Below are 26,762 nucleotides of genomic sequence, written 5' to 3'. Positions count from 1 at the left end.
TCGATTCATTAGGTATTGGAGGTATTTTTGATTTTCAAAGTGAAAGTGGTAGAGACGATATTCCATGTAAATACACTGAGTATTCAATATTTGGTTTATAAACAAGAACTGTTCAGGAGTACATAGGTTTCACTTGTTTACGAAGCTGGTGGCATATTTTAAAGTTTGGGGGAAAAGCTTGGCATTATTGCATTTTTTAGAGGTGGTCTGTTGTAGCATGGAGCAACAAATGAGGTGCGAGAGAAAAATGGGCGTTGAAACTTTCACCTTAATGTCACTGCAACCTAGCACATCTCCAACATCAAAAAAGGCGCGATTAATATGTTGTCACATTGATTTTACTCCTGGAGAAGTTACTTGATACCACAAAGTTACCAGCTTCTGAAAGGTTACATTGGAAGCCTGCTTCGCCATCATTGTTAATCTCACAACATAATTACTTCCGAGAATTCGTCGACTGATATGTGAACCGAGACCAAGATGCATTAATTATGCATTGATCAGAGCCCCAAGATCAGGGACCGAGATGCATTAATCAGAGCTCCGTTCTGACCTTCTTGGGTTTAGCGGTGTTGATACAATCCGGTGCAGCGATTTTCAGCACAAAGCGCGGTCAAGGGGCTGCAGCGTGCTGCTGCGTCAACTCGCTTTTAAAGACAGTGAAGAGCTGTGGGGTACGCACGTTGAAAGATTCACTGCTCTTTTTTGAACGTGCCATCTTTTAATACATGGTCCATGTTGATATTGAGAGTGGGGTGTAAACAAAATGGGCATTGATGTTACTTACTACGGGGCTGATAGGGTAGGCTATTTATTGGTATATACGTCATGAAAATAAATAACCTACCCCCATCGGAATCCCATCGCATGCCCCTTTCAGCGCCGATATTTTCATATTTTACTTAGAACTCTGCGGCTATCCAACGTTTATCAAAAGGAACAGTCCTATGCACCTAAGAGCTTTGTGCTTGGGAATGAGATCGCTCAGGAGACATTTACACGCTCAATGCGAGCCCCCGGAAAGTAGCCGTGGCTGCCCCTACTTTGGTGTGACTGTCGTATTCGCCGAATTTTCAAACTGGTGAATATCAAGTACCGACTAGCATGAAGAGACAGCTCCTACCGATATGCTAAAGGAAAAATTTTGTTGGAGCTCGCTATCTTTTGCCTACACTCCACAAATCGTTAAGAGGCATTTTGATAAACAGGCCACTAGTATAAGCTTAGTGAAAACTTTGTAATGAGTATGACGAAACCATTTTAGTATTATGGCGCATTGAGATCAAAGTTCTCTTTTTACATTTCAGGTTACTTATGTAGAAAACTGCACTTCCAAGTTGGAAAACGGAGGTTACTGCCAATACAAAACCAGCACTCTGTGTCATGTACGTAACTTGCGTCCACGTCTGGTGAACAGCCGGAATACCTTCTTACAGGCGTGAATATTGGCGAAAAGGAAGCTTTGGCTCATGGCTGATCGCAGGACGTCGCGCCGCTACGAAACTTTTTCCACAGTTATCGTGGCGGGTGTTTCACTTTGCAGTTATTTAATTCTAGAAGCATGGCACCACTGAATGCGCAAAAAAGTAGCGATCAATCTCACCTTCGAGAATAGATGTCAGCATGAGATAATTTGGCAGCGGCAACGTAGCAAATAATAGGACAGTTCACATATGCTGCTGGCAGCACTCTTTAAATAGGAAGAGACCCTAGTGAGACATTAAGACTGATAATCTAGCAGCTATATTTACTTTAGCACAGTCGAAATCCTTTTGAAATCCGCTAGACGTCCGCTCTTCCTTTAGCACTTTTGCTTTAACCAAAGAAACAAAAAAAAAACAATCAGCTGGGCGCGCTGATAGCAGACTACCGGGTGTATCGTGAAGTTTGAAGCCGGAAATGGCGAAGTTATATTGAGTAACTCGACAAAAAAGCCTTTTAGCAGACATTTAACGATATTTCACGCCTTGCTTCCTAATTCATGCAGAAATTAGTCCTCGGACATGACCGGGAGGCAACATGGAAAGCTGGTAAATGCGTGAACGGTGAATGTGAATTGCCCAGCATTACTCAGGGATGCAATGGTCAGCAGCCACGTCAAATCGTAAGTGAGCTGTGAGCATTATGCTTGGTTGAAAGTGCTGTTACCCGCGCGTGCTGACTTATACCAGGTGTTGGAGGGAAGAATTTAGGTCATTCTCAAGATTAGGTTTCTTGAGGCAGAAATATGGCTTTTTTCTACGTGGCATTACCAGTGTTGGCGGACACTTGCAACCCGGTGAATCGCCTGAAGTAGTAAGCTAGTTAACAAATTTCTGATAATTCATTTTTCTAATTACTACAGCTAGGCAACTGATTGCAATTAGAGGCTTGTAGTCTGTCGTTATTATTAGTGTTTTCAGCTTTTAGAATTTCAAAAAACGCGATTACCCTTAGCACTGAGGCTCGATAAAATTTGGCTCTTTCGACTAATTACGGGCACTTTAAAGGTTGCTTTGCCGGAATGCTTTTCAAAAGCGCATGAATTTTACCACGAAATAGTTGCAATTTTTTGGTTCACAAGGCCCAGGATAATCGTGCTTTCAAAATTCTAAAAACTGGAATGCCTATTACTAACGATCCGCTAAAATCTCTAATTGCCACCGGTTGCCTAGCTGTGGTTGTCAAAAAGTTCATTAATCAGAAATGAGTTAACCAGCTTACTACATGAGGCTATTCGCCAATTTTCACGTGTCCGCCAACACTGGTAATACTCAGCCACAAATTCCACATTTTTACCTCGAAAAGCCCATTTCTGGAATATGGTTAAAATCTTCCCTGAAACACGATAGGTACTTCATCTTGCAAGTTGATCGCAGCTGAATGGTGAAAGGTAGAATTGTCTCGTCTAATCTGGACCAAGGGCCAATATTCGAGTAGTGTTTTATTTTTCAAATAATTACTGCCGCAATAAAAGAGGTAGTTCTGGATGATGTTTTCAAAGTGTAGTGAGCGTTTCATACACTGGCTGAATTAGGAGAGGAAGCCACCACGAACAGAGGACTGCGAATGCATGCTCAACGCCACACTTAGGTACTCCGTCTCTTTACATGTTCGTCTCAGGCAAGGACTTCAAGTCTCAGCTCTTAGTCGTCCTTAAAATTTAAGGCGCTTTTGTAGACAATTTTGTACAATGCCAGCATGCAACTTTTTCTGACTGTGCTGCACCCAGCTGAGATTTTTCTGGTTCAGTCAAGTTGCATCATCATCATGATCAGCCTGACTCCACCCACTGCAGGATAAAGCCTCTCCCATATCTCCCCAATTAATTCTCTCATTTGCTAGCCACGGCCACCGTACCCCTACAAGCTTCTTAATCTCAGACGCCCACCTAACTTTCTGCCAACCCTGTTATGCTTGCCTTCTCACGGTATCCACTCCGTTGGCCTTAGGGCACTGATCACCATCTGGTCGAAAATAGTTTTTACCCCTATGGTAGCGAAGCATCGACCCCGGAACGCGCAGCCACAAACGCTTTTGAAAAGACTATTAACAGCGCGGTTACAGCCGTTGCAGTCAAGTTGCTCCACCATGCTCCTCTCCTTCTGTTTCCTTTCCGAGATTTTTTTTCTCTCTCGCCTCGTTCACTAGCCTCCGCAAGCGAAATTCACCCTCCTTCCTCAATGTTAGCGGAAGACGTGGAGTTTGGTAGAGCACGTCACATGTCTACCTCATGACCCCGCGTTGGAATGAATTGTTTTTTTTTTGCTTTCTGCTGCCCGCGGTGTTTCTTAAAGCACCGAGGGGGGGGCGGTAGCGACTGGCGAGGTTTCGTTGTGGTCTCTTTTCTTTTTCTTTCCTCGCCACAAATGTTTTCCCTTTCCTTGAAGATTCGGCTCAAGGCATGATCTTCTGGCAATCTCTGCCGAACCGTGGTTGAACTCCAGTCGCTGCGTGCGCATCCAACGACGAAACAGCTTTGAGGCATTTTCTCCGCGAACTGAACGATCGAGAGACGCGATCACCTCGGCCACCCGATGCAGTTGACGCTGCCGGCCCTGATAACCTCATTGGCCTGCATGTGGACAAGTGCGTGAGCTTTATCGGGGTACAATGTAAGCAAAGCTGTAAGCTTCTGTAAGCTTCTGAACATGGTGGCGAAAGTTTTTCATTTCTGTGGGCAACCACCGCAACTTTAAATAGGGGTGAAGAAGTCTTGTTTCTACCACACCGGTGAGCCGGCCTCCGCGCCTCTTCTGCCATCGAGTGTGGAGAAGCGCAACATTGAGGGTGTTATTTTAGCCTTTACAGATTTTTATTTCAAAAACTGAAAGATATTGCGATGCGATCTGTAGAGCTTCATTTTACACAAAGGCGGGTATTAGTGTACTTCTTAGGGGCTATTATTACGCGAATATTTTAATCGTAAAAGTTATAAGCTTTTTTTATTTTTCGATCTCAGGGGCTAGTGTAATATTTTGAAATTCAAGGCCATCAACACCGATGACGAGTACTGTTCTTTCTTTTATTTCTTAATCGGCACTAGGGTTCGAAATATCAAACGCCAAAAATATGCATTTTAAAGGTTGTTGAGCTGACTTTACAGCATTACCTAAATATAAAACGACGTCACTGCGCCTCTACCATCACCGAAATCTACTTAACTTCTACATATGAACTACACAAACTGCGCCTGTAGTTGTGCATAAGAACTGCGAGAGACACGATATTATAAATATGTAATGCAGGAAAGCCAACTCAAGAAGCTTTGAAATGCGTATTTGGACCTTCGATATTTTCAGACACATTGCGAATTAACAAAAAATGTCAAACGCAGCAAACCTTCGGTATTAACGGCCATCAATTTCGCACTATAACCTTACTCCCTAAAATCACAAGTTAGAGAGTTGATTAGGCAATTTAAGTTAATTATTTATCTAAATATTGCCACGTACCATTGTAGTGTCTTTTCGTTCACGCTCAAGGCTGCAGGAAAGGCCTGTTATCATTTTTGTTCGTGACGCGAGAAGCGACCAGTCTAATCTCGATTGATCGGAACCATGAAAGGCTGCATCTAGGTTTTTCTAGATTACTGTGGATGACCTTGTCCTGTTATCTGGAAGTTTCCTTGCCGCCTTTAAATTGAGCGATGCCGCGAGCGGCGGACATTCGTAGTTCGACGACCGACGAGCACGCTTGTTGCTTACGCCGCCGCCGAATGATTCAGTTCTTTTGCGGGCGCAAGTCAGCCCAAATAAAGAGCTTCGTTTCCAAGACTGGTTGGTGTCTTCCTGACCGCTGGACTGCCGTCACTACAACGTGACATCTGGTGGAGGTGCTGGGTAGCCTTCTATGTACCGGACACCCCCAGCAAGTCGTGAGGCCAGCCCTTTGAGTTATTCACCGGAAGACCTGACTCCAGTCTGCCACGCAGCCTCTGGAGCCTCGAGCCATGACTTACGCCGCAGCAGTGCGCCGTCCTGTACCTCGACGACGGGACCAAAGCCCCTATCGCCATTAGCCAGTTGCGCTGGAGCGCCGCCCTCTCGCCCCAACTCGCCCGTCCTACGAGCGTCGCACACGGCCTAGGAAATGCGACGAGTGGAGAACTTCCGACCAGCGCCACCCACTATGCTTCCACTGCTGAGATGCCCGTCACATTCTCCGGTACTGCCCATACAGGAGAATGGGCATCCGAGGGTTCTCTTACGACGCTCCACGACCCCGACCCGGCCAGCGACCAGCCGAAATCGAGGAGGTTTTGCGTCGGGAATAATACTGATCGCCGAGCCGCCTATCATGTTCTCCGTCGCCATCGTCACCACGCTTTGTATCTCCTAACCGAGGTTACGCCGTGCGTGGACGCTCCCCCAGCCCCCGAAGGTTAAACTGAATAAAGCAGCCTCTGGAGGTGAGGTTGCTTCTGAGCGCAAGAACTAAGATCCTGCATCGAGGAAAACACACGAATATGCCTCAACTACGACGAGAACTACGACGACCCCCACGACGACGACGACCCCCACGACGACGACGACCCCTACGACAACGCCGACCCCTACGACAACGCCGACCCCTACGACGACGCCGACAACTACGACGACGAAAACTACAACACCGACGACGACACTGCCTGACTTGAAGCTTTTACCGCTGCACTTAAACCTTATTATGAACGCTAAAGGACTCGAAATCAGCATTCCTCATGTTTTCGTTTTAAAGCATCGAGACGGTGCTTCTTTCGAAGGGGGGTAATGCCACGTACCATTGTAGTGTCTGTTCGTTCACGCTCAAGGCTGCAGGAAAGGCCTGTTATCATTTTTGTTCGTGACGCGAGAAGCGACCAGTCTAATCTCGATTAATCGGAACCATGAAAGGCTGCATCTAGGTTTTTCTAGATTACTGTGGATGATCTTGTCCTGTTATCTGGAAGTTTCCTTGCCGCCTTTAAATTGAGCGATGCCGCGAGCGGCGGACATTCGTAGTTCGACGACCGACGAGCACGCTTGTTGCTTACGCCGCCACCGAATGATTCAGTTCTTTTGCGGGCGCAAGTCAGCCCAAATAAAGAGCTTCGTTTCCAAGACTGGTTGGTGTCTTCCTGACCGCTGGACTGCCGTCACTACAACGTGACAATATTGGCTCATATTAGGTACCTAATGTCCACCTTGATCTACCATCTAGCTCAACAGACCAAACCGGTGTTATTCTGGCAGTTTTGAAATAAAAATCTGTAATTGTGACGACAATTACCCTGTACACGTCGCCTATCTTCCAAACAACGAGCGCAGGAAGAAAGACGACTGATCGGGACAAAAGCACTGGCATCTTCTATTCCTTACACTTCCCTTTTTGAGTCTGCTACGACCTATGCGAGCGCCATTGGCTCAAAGTCTGACTTACAGCAGCTTCTAAAATGGCTGCAACTTATTCTTTGTGTATAAGGTATCGTTAAAATACATGGCAGACTAAAAATGTATTTTCGATACCGATACTCCGATACTTTTCTATTTGGCAGACGGTAACTAATACCGATACACAGGCATAGGAGGCCACTGAATCTTCGATACTGCTTATGCCTGCTCGAACATTGATTTCGTCGTCCTCAGTTAAAGGTGCACTGAAGAGGAATCTGAACTTGTCTTTTTGCCGCGGGAACTCGATCTACACGTTCCGAGCTTTCTTAGAATCTGCGATTTACTGCCCTGTGTGGCCGATTTCCCCAATTAAATCGAATTAACGTCCGGCTCCCGCCTTTTTTTTTTAATTCTGCCTCGTACGATGGGCGGAGTCGACCAACGCGTGGAGCGCCTTTCACCCAGTCCCGCGGCGGCTTGGCGCTCTGCCATCGGCGGAGTAATACATAGTAGTCCGCCGTAGCAAATAGTCCGCGCGTATTTTTATTTCTTCAGGCTTATTTTGCCGCTATATTATCTGCGAATGAAACTATTTATTCATGGAAACCTAAAAAACAAAATAAAGCGAAAGCAAAGCCTCCAGGGGACTGGGTGAAAGGCGCTCCACGCGTTGGTCGACTCCGCCCACCGTACGAGGCAGAATTAAAAAAAAAGGCGGGAGCCGGACGTTAATTCGTTTTAATTGGGGAAATCGGCCACACAGGGCAATAAGTCACTGTTTCTAAGAATGCTAGGAACGTGTGGATCGAGTTCCCGCGGCAAAAAGACATGTTCAGAATCCTCTTCAGTGCACCTTTAAAGCCGAATATCGGTTCTGCAGCGAGATTCTGATTTCGTCTACTTTTCCTCTTGCCACTAAATGGTTGATGGGCGTCCGCCTCACTAGTTTCTTCTGTTCTACAGTTTAGCTGATTGCAGGCCTCACCATTCTGTGGTCACTACAACGCACCTTTCCGAGGACCACCACATACTGCACGATGTCAGGAGGAGCCCATAGTGTGAAGTCTATTTCATTTTTATTCTCATCATTGTGGCTTTTTCCAGTCCAGTGCCTTTTCTCCCGTTCGTGGAAGATAGTGTTCATGATTCGTGAATTATTTCTCTCTGCGAACTTTAGTAGTAACTTCCCCCTGCGAATCCTAGATCCTATGCCATAGTCTCCTTAAGGTTCCTGATCTCCATCACATGTAGCATGCTAGAGACTGTCGAGCATCTTTTAGTGGCCTGTCCAGCATATGCACGCGAAAGACTCATGCTAGTATCGATTTTGCAGTTTTTTGACCCCCGGTCCTTCTCGAAGGACTTGATCCTCGGCGCTTGGCCAGATAGTTCGAAAACTCTACAGGCAATGCGAGCGCTGTCACGCTTTTTAAGCGATACGGGCCTTGATTCGCGTTTGTAATGTCAGCAAGTGTGCGTTGTCTTTTTCATCTGCCTTCGATGACCATCATCACCCCCATCGTGACCCTCTTTATTCTCCTCTTCCCGTTCCCCACTGCAGAGAAGCAGGATATTAATTCTTCAGGCCAACCTCTCTGCCTTTCCTGCCAATAAACCCTCTCTCTCTCTGATCGCCACCACAAGCTGCTGTTTGCCTACCTTGACATTGAAGTCGCCCATGAAAATAGTGTAGTGTGTTTTTACGATGCTCCTTGCCAAATCCACGTCTTCATAGAAGCTTTGGACTATCTGGTCATCGCAGATAAATATAACATCCTTCATGGCTGAAACAAGTTTTTTTTTTTTGTGCGCCATATAGCAAACGCACTCAAGCGTCTCTCACAAAACCCTTAGCTAGGAGGAAAGCCCCCGTAGTTTTTATCCAGGCAGGTTTTGCTGCCAGTAATGCCATAATAGTCTTTTTCTCTCATTTTCGGGCGCGATGCACCTATTTGCAAAGAGAAACTGACTCTCTTCCTTCATCATGTGCTTCTTTGGCAAACGCTGGAATTTTTAAGGTCCCATTTGTATCCGCTTTGAAACATTGTAGGAAATACCGCACATTCCTTTAAAAATACACACGGGGGTAATTTGCCAAGCAAAACTAATAAATGGTTTTCATTGAGGTGTTAATATGCTATTTCGGAGGGAAAACATTGTTTTTTTCTGTAGGAAAGAAATTTCCGGAGCCCTTCACTACGGCGTCCCTCATAGCCTGAGTCGCTTTGGGTTCTTAAACCTCCACAACCCGTAAACCATAAAAAATATCTCGCGAAACAGTTCAATACCCTCGACCTCATTTGTTTGGCGGCACTAAACCGAATGAAATATTTTCCCGCACAAATCTCCGGTTTGGTGACGTCACTCATTCCAGCATCTAGTTCACCATTCCGAGCTAATTTCTCTTCGCACAAAACGGGGAACGAAGATCAAGGGAAGCGCACCAACAGCCATATGTGGATTACTGCTCCTGTGTAAAGATTTGAGACTGGGCGATGACGCTAGAGAAACATTCATCTTTCGGAGGGGGCTGTACTGAGCGGAAAATCGTAGGAAGCGAAGGCCTTCAGTAAAATGGTATTTTCCAGATCCTCCCCAGACCTTGCACACCAATTTATCTTAGGCTAAGAGGTGAGAGCGCTTCCATGAAAATGCAAGGTGGCGTACGTGTAAGAGAATCTTCAAGGAAGCCCCCCCCCCCCCCCCCCCCCCACCCCCCTGTCCTGACAAGCAACCGTGTAAGAAAGCGGTTACCAGCATGTGCTACCGCCTCTCAGCGCGCCAAACACTGACTGTGCGTAGCAACAGTGTAAAAAAAAGGGACTTTTTTGAAGCGGCTTGGAAACGCGACATGATCCTTCCAATAAATGTTGCATTTTTTTAGAAGTCTGGAGATCCTCAGATCGGCTGCACATACACGTGCACTTCTGCTGACGGGAAACCCGAGTATGGGTACTATCCAGTTGACACTCCGTGCAAGGTAAGCGGATTTGCTCTTCCTTTTGCTGACTGTATTGAGAGGAGAGTAAATGGCATTACACCTCACATCCTACGACGCCGGTTTGGAAAGAAATATGCAAGTAAAGCGCGACGAAAGGCGACCATGTTGAAAAAATGCCCCTTACAAATCAAAATAAATATGCTAAACCGTGCGAGAGCAGCCTATCGCGCAACGGATCCACGACCTAATTAATTTATTGACTTGATGGTTGGCGCCGGCCTCGGATATATGATGTCAAAGTTAACTAAGTTAGCATGGTTAGTTTTTCCCTCTTGATCAAGGCACTTATAGGCACCACAAGGCGCCTGAACCGACGCTCCACATTTTCAGAGATGATCTCATAAGGCAGTAATCTCTGCTCTAAATTCGCGTGAAGCTAAATACAACACTGTGGCAGGCGAAAATGGATGGCAAGTGAGCACCAGACTGTACATATTTGTCGCATTTCGCTCAAACTAGTTTTTCAGTAGAAGGGCACGTCTCGTCGTTCAAGCAACTGGACGGGGCCTTCCACATATCCAGGCAAACATCTAGAAATGGCTTCAAAGGCAAGGATGAGGCGCTGTACTGCTGGGGTGGGATACCCTTGTCCGCGCCGCTTTGTCTCTTAGGCTGTGATTACAATGCATACCGGCAGACGAACTTAGTAATTAATTGATTGACCTTACTGCTCGAAAGGGATTCACGTCACCGAACCATACGGGTGTTTTTCTTTTTTCTCTTATTAAAAGGGGGGTTAGGACGATGCTGCAATGACAACTGATTTTTAAATGGAAACTAGCCCGCTTTTAAGGAACCAGTTCAACATTGAACTGCATTGATGGTTAGCATAGTTATAAATACATATAATTCGAAAACATTTCAGGAAGAAATTAGGTGCAAAAGAAGCCACCGACACCCGTGAACATCTTTTCCAAGCACTTTGCGCATGGCGGGCATTATAAGGTGCGCGTTGATTTCAGTTAGAATCACACCAGTCACATCAAAGAGCGTTCAGAGGACGAACGCCGCAAGATGCACTTAAAATTAATGTAAATTTTGTTTTTTTGTGACTTACGCGTTCGGTGGAGATATTACTTCGTTTAGCGAACAAAGAAGACATTCATTTATTTCAGGCTATGTGAGACGACTGACGGCCCCAGAAGACGCTCGGTAGACTCTCTTTCGGAGCTGGTTTTGCTTGGCTGGCCACTGAAAGGATGAGGAGGCTTACCACGGAAAGAAGGTGGCATGGCGAGAGCGAAAGAAAGCTCAGCCAGTGGGTGGCTACCATTGACCAACCGTGGAAAGAAGGGGGTATGGCGATCGCGTGGGAAGGCTCAGCCAGTGGGTGGCTACCATTGGCCATCCGGAAGGTGGCTACTCTGGAATGAGGAGGGTACGAAAAAGCGTAACAAGGCGCCACCGGAGGGTGGTTGCCATGGGAACCACCAGGGAGGTAATTACCCTGGAAGGAGGAGGAGGGTTACAGTGGAAAGGAGGAGGTACGGCAGGAGTTTATTATGGCTTAACCGGTGGGTTCGCTATAAGTGGCCATCCGGAAGGTGTTTACCGTGGAATGAGGAGGATATGTGAGAGCTTAAGAAAGCGCAGCTGGGGGTGATTGCCACGGGAATCAACCAGACAGTAATTACCGTGGGAAGAGGAGGAAGGTTACCGTGCAAGGAGGAGGGTATATCGAGCGCGTAGGAAGTTGTAGCTAGATGTTGGTTGTGACTTGCGGAAGCATGCGGAGGGAGGAAAAATGGACAGCTAGGCAACAGCAAATGAATCCTCCATTTCTAATAGGCAAATGATGTTTCATCATCTCCGTTGCTGTTAGAGCTGAATAGCTTGCTCTGTTTACTTTTGTCTGCTCCTGTACATACCCAGGAATTCTGCATGAGCGCAATTTTTCAACGGGAAGTTCTTTATGAACGCAGTTTTTTCATGTGGCATAAGATTGTACCATAACAATTAATACATTCGCAGATCCCTCCTCGGGACGCTTGTAGTTATTTTCTATTTATTGTCAAGAACGTACCCCATTGGTTTGCTGTGCCCGACCGGACTACTCGGCGGACAAATTTCAAAAACCAGATTTTCCTACGCACACGAAGCTTATATCATATCGAATAAATGTCCCAAGTACTATTGTACAATACCTCACAGTTACCTCAAGTACAGTGTCAAAAACGCAAACAGTTGTTTTTCAGTGTCAGTCTTACCTACTCCCGGCAAGCACAGCACACATTTTAAATGCAAGATTTTGTTCTTCATCGGAAGGTTTCACCATTCCCATGAATATGTTCCTAAGAGCATCTGACAATATTCCACAGCTGTCTCAGAATTGTTGTAAAAAGTGCATCATATTGGATCTAACGCGACAGCGTTAAAGGCCTCGTTGTCCATAAAATCTGGCGTCGGCGTTATAGCGAAAAATAAGACCATGATTATGGCAGGTGGCGCCCAGAGAGCAGCCAAGGAGGCACGAGGACCACCAAGGTCACTGACCTTGCGACGTCATCACAACCTTCTCAACGAACACTGTAGCAGGTGCCAGTCAAATTAATAATTGGTCGCTAGAGAAGATGAACCTGGTTCGCATAAGGCCCACCGGTTGGAGCACCTTCCATCGTAAGGCAGTGGCGCGTCGCTTAACCGCGGCACCACTGCGCCAGAACGGCACTGGGGATCGAACCCCACACCTCCCGCATGCGAGGTGGATGCTCAGACCACTCGGCCACCGCTGCGGTGGTTTAATATGTATTGGTTTTATTCATTTGTCTTCTGCGGCATTATTAGTGGCTTCTGCGGCAAAAAAAAAAAAAAACGGAGCGAAATAGGGCAGGTTTTCGTTCGGACCTTGAGTACAGCGACGCACAGCACGCCAAGTAAGAGGGGCCTGTTTCTTCTCCTTCTCGCCTTCCCTCGCGTTGGCACCGATGATGGAACCGAAATTCAAGGTCTCCTTGCTTCGCAGTCAGCCTTCCCGCAACAGACAGCTTTCGACGAAGCATAAAGGAACATGCATTCCGACCGGAAGCTAAGAACTTTATCGCGCTGTCGTCACCGAGAACATCGCAGAAAGTAGGACCTTGCGGCTAACTTATAAATACCACTTGGAACTTAACATTGGCTAAAGAAACAAGGTCTCAAAACATCTAGTCGTTCATGCTGCTGCCATCACCTCGTTCAATGCGTGTGATGACAGCTGTGCTAGAACTTAAGTTCCAGCCATTTTCCGCCGGCACAGGCATTCCAAACAGCCATCAATGCTATGAGTAGTGCGCATTACCTCAAAACGCGACAGAAAATGCACCAGCGATGTGCTAATGTGTGCGGCACAAGAAAACTCGGCATGGAGCTACAAAGAATTCCAAGCTACTAAATTTATGAAAGTTAACTGTAGTGTAATTAGTGTAAGTTCAATGAAAAATTATGATGTCACGATGCTGATCGTGTTCTTTTTTTTTTTTTTTACAGCACGTCCTCGGCAGTTCATTCATAAAAACAACGTGCAAGAAGTTTGGAAAAGAAGTTCTTTGCCGTGAAGCGCCAAATGCTATACCAAAGTGTGACATGACCTCTGATTTATCGTGATATATTATTTAAGTGCTCCTGATCATTGAATAAGCAGTAATTTGTTGAAATTATGTGAAAAAATATAATTTTTCTAATGAATAAAAAATGCAGGCTACCGGTGGGCCGATCCGACGGAATTCGATAGCATTAAACTTTAATTCCCCTTTGCACGACAGGACACATCACACACATTTCTTTGCATCCACCTTCATTCCGCACTTTGTACTTCTATACACTTGGTTGCCACTACTTTTATTTCCCTCGAGAGCAGAATCTCCTGTCTGTAGCCGACGCGCTCTCCAAGGGCGGTGCTGCTCGGCTCGCCGCCCCTATTCGTCTCTTCGTACGCCGTTCCATGAAGGCCCCGCTACGAGCCGTTGAACCGTCAAGGGAAGATCGCTCACAACAACTTCAGAGGAACAGGAGCCTCCGAATCATGCGCCGCTCTGACATCTGCGCCGCTCTTCTGAGCTCACTTTCCTCCACATTCTTCACCTTCCATATCAGCAACCCGCTTTGTTTTTCCTTCAGGGTGCGCATCCTTCCCCCCCCCTCACCGCCCCCCCCCCACCCTCCCCGGCTAAAACTTCCTCAGCACACCATAGCCCCCTCTGGTTTCCTCCCGTAGCAGGCAGCTTCAATTGTCTCGCTACTGTGTCCTACAAATGCAGAGAGCTGTTTCCCTCTTTCCGCTTTGCCACCAGCGGAAACTGGCCGCCCTGATTACACAACGCCTCATCACCTCGAGCGTACAGGGATGTTTGATGAACACGAATATTATCTTCATCCATTAGAAAGGAGACAATAAACATTGGAATTATACACCGATCACCTTACTGCCATTTTCCTACAAGGGATTATGCGGCAGCATAAGGAGCTCGTTCTGCTGAAAACCGGGCGTCTTCCCAGAATCCTTGCAATCAGAATATAGAAAAATAAAACATCCGGCATTGGGGTTCGAACACAGTCCCTCTGCATGCCAGGCTGGCACGAAACGTATAGGCCGCAAAGGGCTTCTTTTTCTTTATTGTATAGGCCGCGAAGTGTGCTTTTTTTCTTTATCGCATGGAGGTACACCTACCCTGAGAGCTTTCAGACCCGACTTAACCAGGTAAAATTGGTAAATCGGTTTTTGAGGAAAGGAAATGGCGCAGTATCTGTCTCACATATCTCGGTGGACACCTGCACTGCGCCGTAGGCATGGGAGGGAGGTGGGATCTTTAACGTGCACTGATATCACACAGCACACGGGCGCCTTTTGCGTTCCGCCTCTATCGAAATGTGGCTGCCGCGGTCGGGTTCGAACCCGGGTACTCCGCCTCAGTAGACGGGTGCCTCAACCACTGAGCCACCTCGGCGGGTAATTTAACCAGATTCCAATCCCGCAACTCGTCATACACAACCACACCAGCATCCTGCTCTGACTTTGCCCGCACACCGAAATTCCGGGAGACACGCACATGCATCGAGTAAAGGCGCAGGAGGTCGATCCTGCGCAGCATATATACCCCCCGTGCCATAGCACACTGCTCTCCGAACAAAGACTTCGATGAACGTAGCGGCTCAGCGTGGCCATCTGCCATACGACTCTTCCACAGGCTAAGCGGTCCTATGGGCACTAAAAGATGACATGGAACGTTAGAACCTTCTATTGTAGCCAAAAATGTATACAGCACCCGCTTTAATACACAGTTGTCTAGAAGGGAGAGTTAATTCTGCTAATACATCTGTACAGTAAATAACGACTCAATCTGAACTTTTGTCCTTTGTCTTCTGGATAGGCTGCATAGAACTTCGGGGGAAAACCGTACAGTGAATGAATGGAATGTGTCGGCAACTTCCTGAAGAAAGCCCCACAAAGGCGCCTTTTCCCATGACCAGTGGGCGCAAACAGAATAGCCAAATGGGCAATTAATCGCCCGTTAAGCACAGCTAGAAGGAAAAGATAGTCTGCTGTTTTCAAAAAAGAAAAAATAAACTTGAAACAAGCTGATGAACAAACAAGAGCTGAAGACGAGCTACACCAGCCCCCATAGGGAGAAACAAATTGCATTGACGCATAGGCTCTTATTAAAAACTCCACATTCGCCTCCACACACACACGCCACAAGCCTAGATGCTTTTCTCCGTAAAGCCAAAAAGGCGGCCCTGCACCTTCCATCTAGCACCCAAACCACTAAACTTCTCCAGCCTGGCCACGACAACACTCCACACGAACTCAGAGGCCTGCAGACAAGCACAATACACTCACCTAGCTCAGTATTTCAGAGGACGCCACATACTTGGCACCCTCCAAATTCGCATACCAGCAGCCCACTCCGCACTACTGCCAGTCCTCCGTCACATACACACACAACTCCTTTTAATAACCTTCTCTATAGGTACACCCACGCCACTTATCACTCGGCGTGCCGCATAGCCTGTGCAATATATCTCTACAGATACTACGGTTCGGAAGCCGAAGTCGTATGGAGGGACGCAGCCTGCATGGGCGCAGACGCAGCAATTGCTGTCGTCGACCGCACACTCCAATCCATCGCCACTCGAATCCATCCAGAACATGTCGCAGCATTTGTCCATAGTGCGGGTCCCATGCCACACTTTCACATTTCGTGCGGTCGCGGTAGTAATCTCCTCAACTTATGGCTTATTCTATTGGCAGAACAGGAGTACTCAAAAGCACACGAAAAGTGCACTCTCAGCAGTAGCTGCTATCCAATGTATGAACAGGAGCAATGGGATCCAATGGGAGAACCGGAGCAGTATGGCAACCCGCCGCGGTGGCTAAGTGGTTAAGGCGCTCGTGTACCAAGCCGGAGTACCCGGGTTCGAACCTCACCGCGGTGGCCACGTTTCGATGGATGTGCAACGCAAAATGCGCTCGCCTGATGTGCGATGTCAGTGCATGTTAAAGATCTCCAGGGGGTCGGAATTATTCCGGAGACCTCCACTACGGCACCTCTTTCTTCCTTTCTTCTTTCACTCCAGCCTTCTTTAACTCCTGCCTTTCATTCCTGCCTTACGAAGCGTTTTGGGTGTCCACCAAGACATGTGAGACAGTTACTGCGTTCGTCATTTCCTTTCCTCAAACTGGCGGATGAGGCCGTGGAGCGACAACACCCCTTACCCTCGCCCACTATCATCCCTCCTTCCCCACTCCGGCATGCGCCCTATGCACAGTACCCTTCGCCTCTTCCCTCCACATCATTTCCCTCTGCCCGGCGGACCCTCCCCCGCGGGACCTAGAGAACCTCAAGACCTGGGAGGACTGGGAGACCCTGCTGCGCTCGGAGGACCCGGCCGTGCAGACCATCGCCACCGGCCGGGCTGCCAGTGTTATGGACCTTAGAAACATAAGCACTTGAGTGCAGTGGGTTTGTGCGGGGACCCTGGGGCATGCCCCTAATTCCTTGTACAATAAAGTTTCTCTCTCTGTCTCTCTCTTAGCGGAAATAAAAGTTTTGATGATGATGATGAACTAACTTTTAGTTTTTCAGCTTGGCGACGCCGAGAGCAGTCGTAAGCAGCTGCCGCTGCATCTGCGCGAAAGGCGGAGTGCGATGAAAGTCTTTTTTGGGGGTGCTTCCGTTATTTTGGCTCTACGTGTGTGCAAGAAAACATACAGAACACATGCAGAAAACTAAAGTAATGTTCAACGGCCTAGCAAGGGAACAGCAGTTCGGATTTCGTAGCGATGTGCTGGAAGTAGCAAGAGGGCAGGTACTGACTGCTGATCCGGATCATGAGAGGGAAATAACTAGAAGAATATGAATGGGGTGGTGCGCATATGGCAGGTTCTCTCAGATCATGAATGGCAGTTTAAAAATATCCCTCAAGAGAAAAGTGTACAACAGCGGTATCTTACCGGTACTTACCTATGGGGCAGAAACGGGCAGGCTAACCAAGAGGGTTCGGCTTAAGTTAAGGATAACGCAGCGAGCTATGGAAAGAAAAACGATAGGTGTTACGTTAAGAGATCGTAAGTGGGAGAGTGTGGTGAGGGAACAAACGCGGGTTAATGACATCCTAGTCGAAATCAAGAGGAAGAAATGGGCTTGGGCACGGCATGTAATGCGAAGGAAAGATAACCGCTGGTCCTTAAGGGTAACAGAGTGGATTCCAAGAGAAGGCAAGCGTAGCAAGGGGCAGCAGAAAGGCAGCAGAAAGGTGGGCGGATGAGATTAAGAAGTTTGCAAGGATACGGTGGCCGCAACTGGCAAAGGACAGGTTTAAGTGGAGAGACGTGGGAGAGGCCTTTTCCCTGCATTGGGCGTAGTCAGGCTGATGGTGATGATGATGACGACGATGATGTGTGCGAGAGCGGTGGTGGCACAGGACCGAACTTCCTGTGATAATCGGGGCGAAATTGTCGCCGTTGAAAGGAGCGAAAACACGCATGACTCGGCATCAGATGTTGAGCTTCTGTCGTTTAGTGAGAGTGAAATGGCGGCGGCGAACCGTCATCGAATCGCGGAAGTAGTTGAGGTGCTGGACGCTGCCAGGAATTGTGTAACTGGTCTACTCTGACTGCCGTACCGGCTGCTATTGCAAGCGCGTTCGCCGCTGAGGATGCCGGGCAGGTAAACGATCCGGTCACGTGATACACCTTCGCCGTCGCAGCATGCCAGATGGCGCGGCGAGCGCGCGGCGTCCGCCAGCTGCGGCGGTTGCTAGACAACGACTCAAGGTAGGTCGCTGTGCCTCCTCGGAGCTCCGCCACGGCGAAATCGATCTGCGACTCGTGATCGGCATTGCAGGTCATACGCACTTACCTAAAACCAAGGGCATGCGAGCAGCTGGTTCAACAGATTGTGCTTTTGTAAGCCGAAGCTTTCCACCGCGGCCATATCATAAAGCTTCAGTGGATACCGAGCCATTGCGGCATAGCGGGAAACGACGGTGCTGACGCCGAGGCTCGGCTGGCACATAGTGATGGTGCTTTCATTGAGACAGCCTTTTCTAGACCAGACATTGGAGCCTTGTTGGCGCATTTAACGCAAGCGGCAATGCAGTCGCACTGGGATGATTAGAACCATCAACAGGGGTGGTATTCTCCCGGTGTCACCTTTTGCGACATGTCGCATTAGGGCGGGGCCTAAAACTAAAAATAGTGCGTACAGTTGCTCGAAGAAGCGGAAAACACCGCCGGCACTTTCGTCTGCGATGCTTTCATTCACTACGAGAAGCGACAATTTACCACTGCTGATTCACTAGCAGCAGTAGTTTCGTATCTTTGATTCGTAGTTGTTAATTATAGCAGAGATGATTATTTTTTATTTCAAGCAGCATAATGTACATACTACAGTCAATGAGTACTTATAATGCCATCTTGTTGCTGCAGGCTACGTCTCCTTCGTCGTCTGTTTACGACGGTGCAGAGTACATTCCCATGGCGAGCGGCAGCCCGGCTCAGCAGACGGTAATTTGGCCGCGCCGCAAGAATCCTTGGGCGCGTTAAGTTAAAGGACTCGAGCGCGCTCGAGTCGTCAGAGTGCGCTCCAAGTAAGCTAAACGACCACAACTGACTTACGGTGTGTGTTTGCAGAGCGCGCTCTACGCGCTCCACCCTCGACGACGGTGTGCGGGAGCGCGGGTCTGGTTTTGCGTCTGGCGACGTGACGTATTTCCGGGTGCTATGGTGCTACTTCCTTTTTGGCGCATTTCGCGGTTAACGGCAGTTATGGCTGCGCGGTCTGTGCTCGTCGTTGTAATCGTCGTCATGCTCGTCGTGAACACGAACACAGGTACGTACGTAAACTGTTCCTAGTTCGTCGGGGACCTCGTTTTAATCGTTGGCGCATTTGCAGGGTTCGTACTTGATACAGCTGCTGCGACTGTAGGGCCTGACTTACTTGAGCTGTGCGAAGATGTGGCGGGCACAGGGTCGGATGTTTACGCGGAAACCACTCAATGCGACGACTCAGGTGTGTATGAGTTTTTAATGCCTTGTTTCGTTCTTTGAGCCATCGAAAGTGTTCTGTTTGTTTCCAGAGAACTAGCAGTTACGAGCGACAATTGCGGAAATCTTGCGTTGAAAATCTAAATTCTTGCTTTTACCTTGTGTTGCTGGCGTGGCGCAGCGAGCTTTATCGTAAGGCTGTAGCTAAGTTTATGGCACGTTGTTGAGCGCGATGTATTGTACGTCGCCACACTTAGCGAAAATAAGTACAAAGCGCGTTCGGAAATTCATGAAATCGGTACTTCCTACTTACCTACTCAAACGTTGTACTTGGTGCAGCCAAACGCTAGTTCTTACGAAAGTGCTTGCAACAGTAGGGTTCTTGAGAGAATATTATAGTATATGAAATCTGTTTAAATTTCATGAGTTGCATTTTCACTGTGATAGAAATTCTGACATGATATGAATTTTCACTTTTTGCCGGGTTAATTCTGCGCTGTACTCGCGACGCACGCGGTTATTGGAGGTATTCACTGCCACTATTTTTGACGCACAGGGCGACGAAGATCTCTTCTTTTTTGTCACTCTTTTAGCGTCAATATAGAATCCTTTTTTAAATTAGTCCTGGTGTAGGCTGATGTACACCATGACTGAATGACTTTTACAGAGGACCAGTTTTCCCTCTGGACTGCTGAAAGTGATGACTACGACCATAACTACAACAGTGAGTAATGACTCTTTTCTTTTCATTTAAATGGTTTTCATGCTCTGTTACTAATCTCTTACACGGGGGGGGGGGGGGCTTAAGCTGTAGCTCTCCTTTATGCTGTAGGTCTCCCAAAAGGAAGTTTAAGTTGGGTACACGCCGAGGTACTTCTCCTGATTTCATCTTATGAGAATCATAAAGAAGACTTCAGTGATAGAAAGAGAAAGAGGAAAGACATTTGGAAACAAATTAGTGAAGAAATGTGCAAGCACGGGTACACGCGAACTGCTGCGGACTACGAAACGAAGTTCAAAGGTCTCAAACGCACATATGACAAGCACCGCCAGCACAAGAAGAAGAGGGGAAGAAAAAGAAAGGAGTGGCCATTTTTTGAGGTGATGGATGACTTGCTTGCAAATAACATAGAGTACCAGGCTCCAGTGGCGTCAAGCCAGCTCCCACAGCCCTCCACCTCAGCTGCCTGCACATTAGCTGTGGCCACCCCGGGCAGCATCAATGAACCACCGACAACAACAGAAGAAACTCTGCACTGCGAAAAGAACTCAAGAAATGATGATGCTCCGCACCAGAAAAGCAAACCAAATGCGAAGCGTCGTCGAACGCCGGCAGCTCTATTGGAGGAAATTCAGCTCAACTTGCACTCATGGCAGGATGAAGAAAGAAAAAGATACCAGCAGTAATTAAAGATGCAGAGGCTTAAACTGGGTATGCTGAAACGCCTCGCAGCACTGGATAAGCAGCAGTGAACTTTGTGGTGTTCTTTTTGTGTGTCATGATGGGGCAAAAACTTTGTTCATTTTGTATGAGTTTGCTGTTTGAATACTGTGCAATTTCTCGGTTTATAGTTGTCACCCAGACTTCGCGCACTTTAGTGGGAAGCTCCCAGGCACCCTTAGAGCGTGTGGGGGTAGCGGTCTCGGACTCAAAGGAGATGCCCTCGACTCAGCGTGGCAAACTCAGCGGAGACCAGCTACCAAGTGACAAGAGGTTTTTGGGCGTTCGGTGCCCAGCTTTCGCTGGTCGCAAGCCAGAGAATGGGTTGGAGCCAAAGGTTTACAAAACAAAACAAGGTTTATACAGCAATTGAAACGATACAGAGGATTTCACAATCACTAGTACAAAGACAAAGTGATTAGGAACACAATGCAACTCGTGCAATGTTGAACTCGAGAGAGAATGCAATACACAGGCAACATTGCACCTAAAGTGCACTAACACACGAGAGAGAGGTAAACAAACAAAACACAATTTGTTCACCGGGCACTGCGGCAGTCCGACGACCAGAGTTCCACGACGATGCCGTCCCGCAGACTGGCGACCGTTGCCTCGTTGGTCCGATGCTGGCCGAGTGGTGTTTTTCCCCGGGAGTCGAACGGGCGCGCTTCGATGAAGCTTAAACGGCGGTCCGGACTGCCTGATAGCTGTCAGCGTCCTCCTTTTATAGGCTCGCTCTCACGTCTGTTTGTTCTACGCGCCAAAGTAGGCGCGCACATACGCTTAGCATCTCCCGTACTGTCTCCCTTCCTTTCTCTCGTCGGCCGCGCGTCCTCATTGGTTAAAGTCAGGAGTCGTTTCGCGAAGGTTCCAGCGTGTTCTAGCGTGGCGCCGTCGTGGCGGCGTAGCCGACGTCCGAGTGCAGAGGAGGGGGACGTGACTTAGTGCACGCAAGGCTACGCCCTTTTCCTCCGGTCAGCAGTAGAACCGACTCGCATGTTCGAGAATCTTCGGCGTGGATGACTCATTCCTTCGGCGCACGCCGTGGCGATGGAGAGAGAGGCACGCGCTCGGCGGGGACTTTCCCTCTCTCCCGTTGGGCTCGCGCCGGCGAGACGCCGTGCGCGCGGCGGTTTTTCTTTGTTTTTAAAATGCGCCGAATTTTGTGACACTGCCCCTTCCTTTAAGAATATTGTGTCACAATATTCACAAAACACAAAATTCGCGTGCTCATGCATGCGCTCACAAAGTCTGTGGCGAATGTCAAAATACATACATCAATACCTTGATGCTTTCACATACATAACACAGTGCAATAGACAGGTTGCACTTCAAAACACGCCGCATTTTGGCGGTAGAATTCGCGCGCACATGCATGCGCTCACAAATTCAATGGTGAATGCCAAAATACATACATCCATACCATAATGTTTTCACATACGTAATTCCATGAAATGTTCATAATACACAAAAACCCGCCGCTATTGGGCAGTACATTAACACAAGGCTACAAACATGGAGCACGCAAATTCAAGGCACACTTTCGCCTATACTTCCAAGTTTGGCCTACACAGTTGGTTCTGAACAGGAATGTTTCGCCCAAGCTTTCAGTCGTGCTTTTAATTCTCTTTCGCAAGCGACTGCGGCTTTTCTTTCTGTCGCGGGTTCGACTCTTTTTCCGCCTTGTGCTGAGGCTTCTCTTCCGAACGCGGTTTTGGCTCCGCTTCCTGCTCGTACTCCTCTCTGGTTCTGCGGCCAGTCTTCGAGCCCTTCTTTTCCTGTGGCTAGCGCGTCGGTTACGAACGACTTTAACGCCAGTTCGCACTTGACGGCTCCACTTCTCGTGTCTTCCTTCTTCTCGGCGCGCGCTCTTCTGTTTTATTTTGCGCCTCCAGACTGAGTCCTTACTGAACGCTGGGCTTGCTCGTCTCAGCTTCTTTTTCACTTTGCTGCGATGTTCGCGCAGCTCTTTTGTCTTCGGCTCGGCTGTCTTCAGCTTAGTTTTATTCCGTTCCATTTTCTTCCTGAATTTTCTCCAGGGCTTCCGCTTCACGGCTTCACCTGCTTGGGTGGTTTCCGACTCATTTCTCTTTCTTTTTTCCTTCTTCCAAGCTCTTCTAGGGGTCAAGCCCGGTTCACTGTCAATTGCGTCATCCGAGTTGTTTTCTCTCGGAGAAGCCACTGGTTCAGGTCTCTTTTGTTCTTCGAGGACTCCACTTTCATCTCCTTCGAAGTCCTTTTTCCTTTTCTTGCTCTTTCGGAGCCTTTCTCGTGAGGGGCACTCTAAACATGGCTCGGGACTCCTTGAAGAATCATTCTCCTCACTGTTCAGTACTCCTGCCTCTGATTCTTTCCTAAGCTCGTCAGTTTCAGTACAGTGGTGCTCCATTACTTGCACCGCACTCTTTCTTTCCTTAGAGGGAAGAGACTCCTCGCCTTCCTCATAGGCAGAAATTTCCTCGCCTTCCTCATCGGGAAAGCCCCCCTCGCTGCTCGAGGGTTTACTCGGAACGGGTTCCGGGTCTTCTCTGAGTGCGCTCTCCTCAGCTATTACTACATCTGAGCTTTCACACTCAATGCCATTTAACCGCTCTTTCTCGTGGTCTTCACTGCCGGACTCAGAGGTGTAGCACTCGGACTCCTCCATAGAGATCTCAACTGCTTCTTCGTCCTCAGGCGGCTGCTCTAGGGTCCCCTCTGACTGCAGCGTCAGGTCGGCCTTTACCTCAATGCCTACTACCTCGGTAGTAGCTACACAATCAATTTCTAGAGGAAGCGGCACTCCGGTTTGTTCTTCACTCTCTGTGGTTTCAGTTGCAGGAACAGGCTGTTCCACAACCACACTCTCACTAGTGGAGCTAGTTACAACCTCTTCCGTGGTTGTCAACAAATTAGACTCGTTAGTCTTCCACCCGGCCTCTCCGGGGTTAAGCTCCACTGGATCTCTGACGCTCCTCGAACGCCGAATTTCGGCAAGCTTCTTCTGAATGATTGCCATCTCAATTTCGAAAGCTCTTTCGGCTGCTTCTTCTCGCCTTTTCCTTTCTCTCTCTTCTTTTTCGCGTTTCTTTTGCCTTTCTTTCTCAGCGGCTTCTCTAGCACGCTGTCTTTCTTTCTCCCTTTCTTCTGCTTTTCTCTGCCATTCTCTCTCTCGCTCCAAAGAGAGCTTCTCCGCCTCTTCTTGTCTCTTCTCCCATTCTCTTTCTTTCTCTTCTCGAGCTCTCTCTCTTTCTTTCTCGGCTTCTTCCCGAGCCCTCTCTCTTTCTTTCTCGGCCTTCTCTCTTTCCTGGTCCACCCATTTACGCAGTTCGGCTCCAGTCATCCCCATCTGGAGACCGGCCTCTACTAGCTCCTGTAGCTCCTTAAAGCTCATATTTGGAGACCGAACTCTACATTCAAGGCAATGAATACGTCTACACGGTGAACATCACTAACCGCTTCGGCGCGGCACCTCACAATATCGCTCTGCTGCTACACTCGTTTACGATTCGTAAACTCCTTCTGACTCTTTCTCCGTTCTCTGTGCTTGCAAACACCAAACGTCCTGTCGCGGACGCCAGAATATATTGTCACCCGGACTTCGCGCACTTTAGTGGGAAGCTCCCAGACACCCTTAGAGCGTGTGGGGGTAGCGGTCTCGGACTCAAAGGAGATGCCCTCGACTCAGCGTGGCAAACTCAGCGGAGACCAGCTACCAAGTGACAAGAGGTTTTTGGGCGTTCGGTGCCCAGCTTTCGCTGGTCGCAAGCCAGAGAATGGGTCGGAGCCACAGGTTTACAAAACAAAACAAGGTTTATACAGCAATTGAAACGATACAGAGGATTTCACAATCACTAGTACAAAGACAAAGTGATTAGGAACACAATGCAACTCGTGCAATGTTGAACTCGAGAGAGAATGCAATACACAGGCAACATTGCACCTAAAGTGCACTAACACACGAGAGAGAGGTAAACAAACAAAACACAATTTGTTCACCGGGCACTGCGGCAGTCCGACGACCAGAGTTCCACGACGATGCCGTCCCGCAGACTGGCGACCGTTGCCTCGTTGGTCCGATGCTGGCCGAGTGGTGTTTCCCCGGGAGTCGAACGGGCGCTCTTCGATGAAGCTTAAACGGCGGTCCGGACTGTGTCAGCGTCCTTCTTTTATAGGCTCGCTCTCACGTCTGTTTGTTCTACGCGCCAAAGTAGGCGCGCACATACACGCAGGATCTCCCGTGTAGTTTCCCTTCCTTTCTCTCGCCGGCCGCGCGTCCTCATTGGTTAAAGTCAGGAGTCGTTTCGCGAAGGTTCCAGCGTGTTCTAGCGTGGCGCCGTCGTGGCGGCGTAGCCGACGTCCGAGTGCAGAGGAGGGGGACGTGACTTAGTGCACGCAAGGCTACGCCCTTTTCCTCCGGTCAGCAGTAGAACCGACTCGCATGTTCGAGAATCTTCGGCGTGGATGACTCATTCCTTCGGCGCACGCCGTGGCGATGGAGAGAGAGGCACGCGCTCGGCGGGGGCTTTCCCTCTCTCCCGTTGGGCTCACGCCGGCGAGACGCCGTGCGCGCGGCGGTTTTTCTTTGTTTGTTTTTAAAATGCGCCGAATTTTGTGACAATAGTCTAGTCAGTGGTTGTGGTACAGGCCAGTACCGCCCAGTTTTGTTTTTTCTCAGAGAAAACATCCAGACACTGTGTTAAACATTTTATTGCCAGTGAGAGTTCTTCTGGCCAAAAATGATCAACTCATGTACACAATAAATAATTTCACCACATAGGGCTTGTGCGTGTGATGCACCTTGCATGCATAGTACTTCGGGACTGGAAGTACGCTGCCTGTTGTAAACCTTAACACTACTTTCTGCACAGGAAGCGTGTTATTGAAACCCTCTTCATTGCAGCGCGGCTGTGTCCTCATCATCAAGAGGTGGATCTGCATCGCTCGCTTCCTCGACGGTGCTGTCGTCGTCACCGAATGGGTCTTTGCATTGAAGAATTATGTTGTGAACGGGGCACGATGCCACAACATAGTTGCTCATTCTCACAGTGGGTTTCATGTCAAGGTACTTAAGCCTTCAGAACTTTCCTTTCAGCTGAGCAAAAGCTCCCTCAATTACTGACCTTGTCACCCCTAGCGTTTCATTGAACTTGACCTCCTGTGTTGTCAAGTGGCCATTGTTTCTGTACGGCCGCATGAGACCCATTGACAGGGGATGAGCCGAATCACCTAGGATATGGAAATTCTGCGGCAAGTTGCCTACTACCTCTTCAAGGCCAGATGTGGCCAAAAAAATGGCATCGTGCATCCGTCCCGGGCTGCCTGCGTGTACATTAGTGAATATCATATTGCTGTCGCAGCAACCCTGTAAGATGACTGAGTGGAATTCCTTCCTGTTGTAGTATGCATCTTGTTCGTTTTCGGGGGCCTTGATTGCAATGTGGCATCCGTCCACAGCTCCAACAACTCCTGGAAAGCGCCATTTTCGGGCAAATTCCCGAACAACATCTTGCAGGTTTGCAGGCCAGCGGATGAGTTCTTTTGGAGCACCTGCCCAGACCTCTATAATGCGATCTGTTAGATAAAACAGCAATCCCTTGTTCATCCCAAATCTATCTGCCACTCCACGAAACGATTCCTGGTTGCCCAGCAACCACAATGTCATCAGGACTTTAGTTTGCAGAGGTATTCGAGGTGCCCTCTCCATGATGAGCCACTCCTGCGTGATTCTCAGCAGCACCTGCATGGCAACCATAAAGTTTTGAATGTCCAGTGGTTGGTGCTCCTGCTCAAGATATGAGCTTAGATATAATGAATTTCATCACCAACAAAATGGGCCAGTGCATTTTAAGATACTAGCTCACTGCAGTTACAAAATGTATAGAAAGTGTTGCCCTTTTACCGTCATAAAGTGCGCTCACAAGCGTGTTTCGTGCTTGCTTGTGCTTGGGGAGCCACTGGGGCCGAATTACGGATCGCTCGCAGTCCAAAATAATCTCAAGAACGCTCTCGCTGCCCCGCTCCTATTGGTTGGCCGCGACGCCG

The 26,762-nt window shown here is 48.3% G+C and overlaps 1 protein-coding gene and 1 pseudogene across 2 annotated transcripts in view; one reads left to right on the top strand and one right to left on the bottom strand.

Moving 5' to 3' along the window:
• Window positions 1–26,762, bottom strand: part of LOC149360532 (uncharacterized) — a 91,741-nt gene that overhangs the window by 59,213 nt on the left and 5,766 nt on the right. Inside the window, exon 2 of one of the 2 annotated variants that reach the window (XM_089572377.1) lies at window positions 24,493–26,457. The exons of the other annotated variant lie outside the window; for it this stretch is intronic. Coding sequence (XP_089428503.1) covers window positions 25,795–26,457 — 663 coding nt within the window. The 3' untranslated portion in view covers window positions 24,493–25,794. Of the gene's footprint in view, window positions 1–24,492; window positions 26,458–26,762 lie in introns of those variants that run through there. 2 annotated transcript variants of the gene reach the window in all.
• On the top strand, window positions 19,118–20,770 carry LOC149360533 (uncharacterized; annotated as a pseudogene).

The sequence above is a fragment of the Amblyomma mixtum genome, chromosome 2, assembly GCF_055824585.1.
Source record: "Amblyomma mixtum isolate Tamu chromosome 2, ASM5582458v1, whole genome shotgun sequence".
Classification (NCBI taxonomy): domain Eukaryota; kingdom Metazoa; phylum Arthropoda; class Arachnida; order Ixodida; family Ixodidae; genus Amblyomma; species Amblyomma mixtum.
The sequence above is the reverse complement of the archived record's forward strand: the minus strand, read 5'-3'. Positions and strand labels throughout refer to the sequence as shown.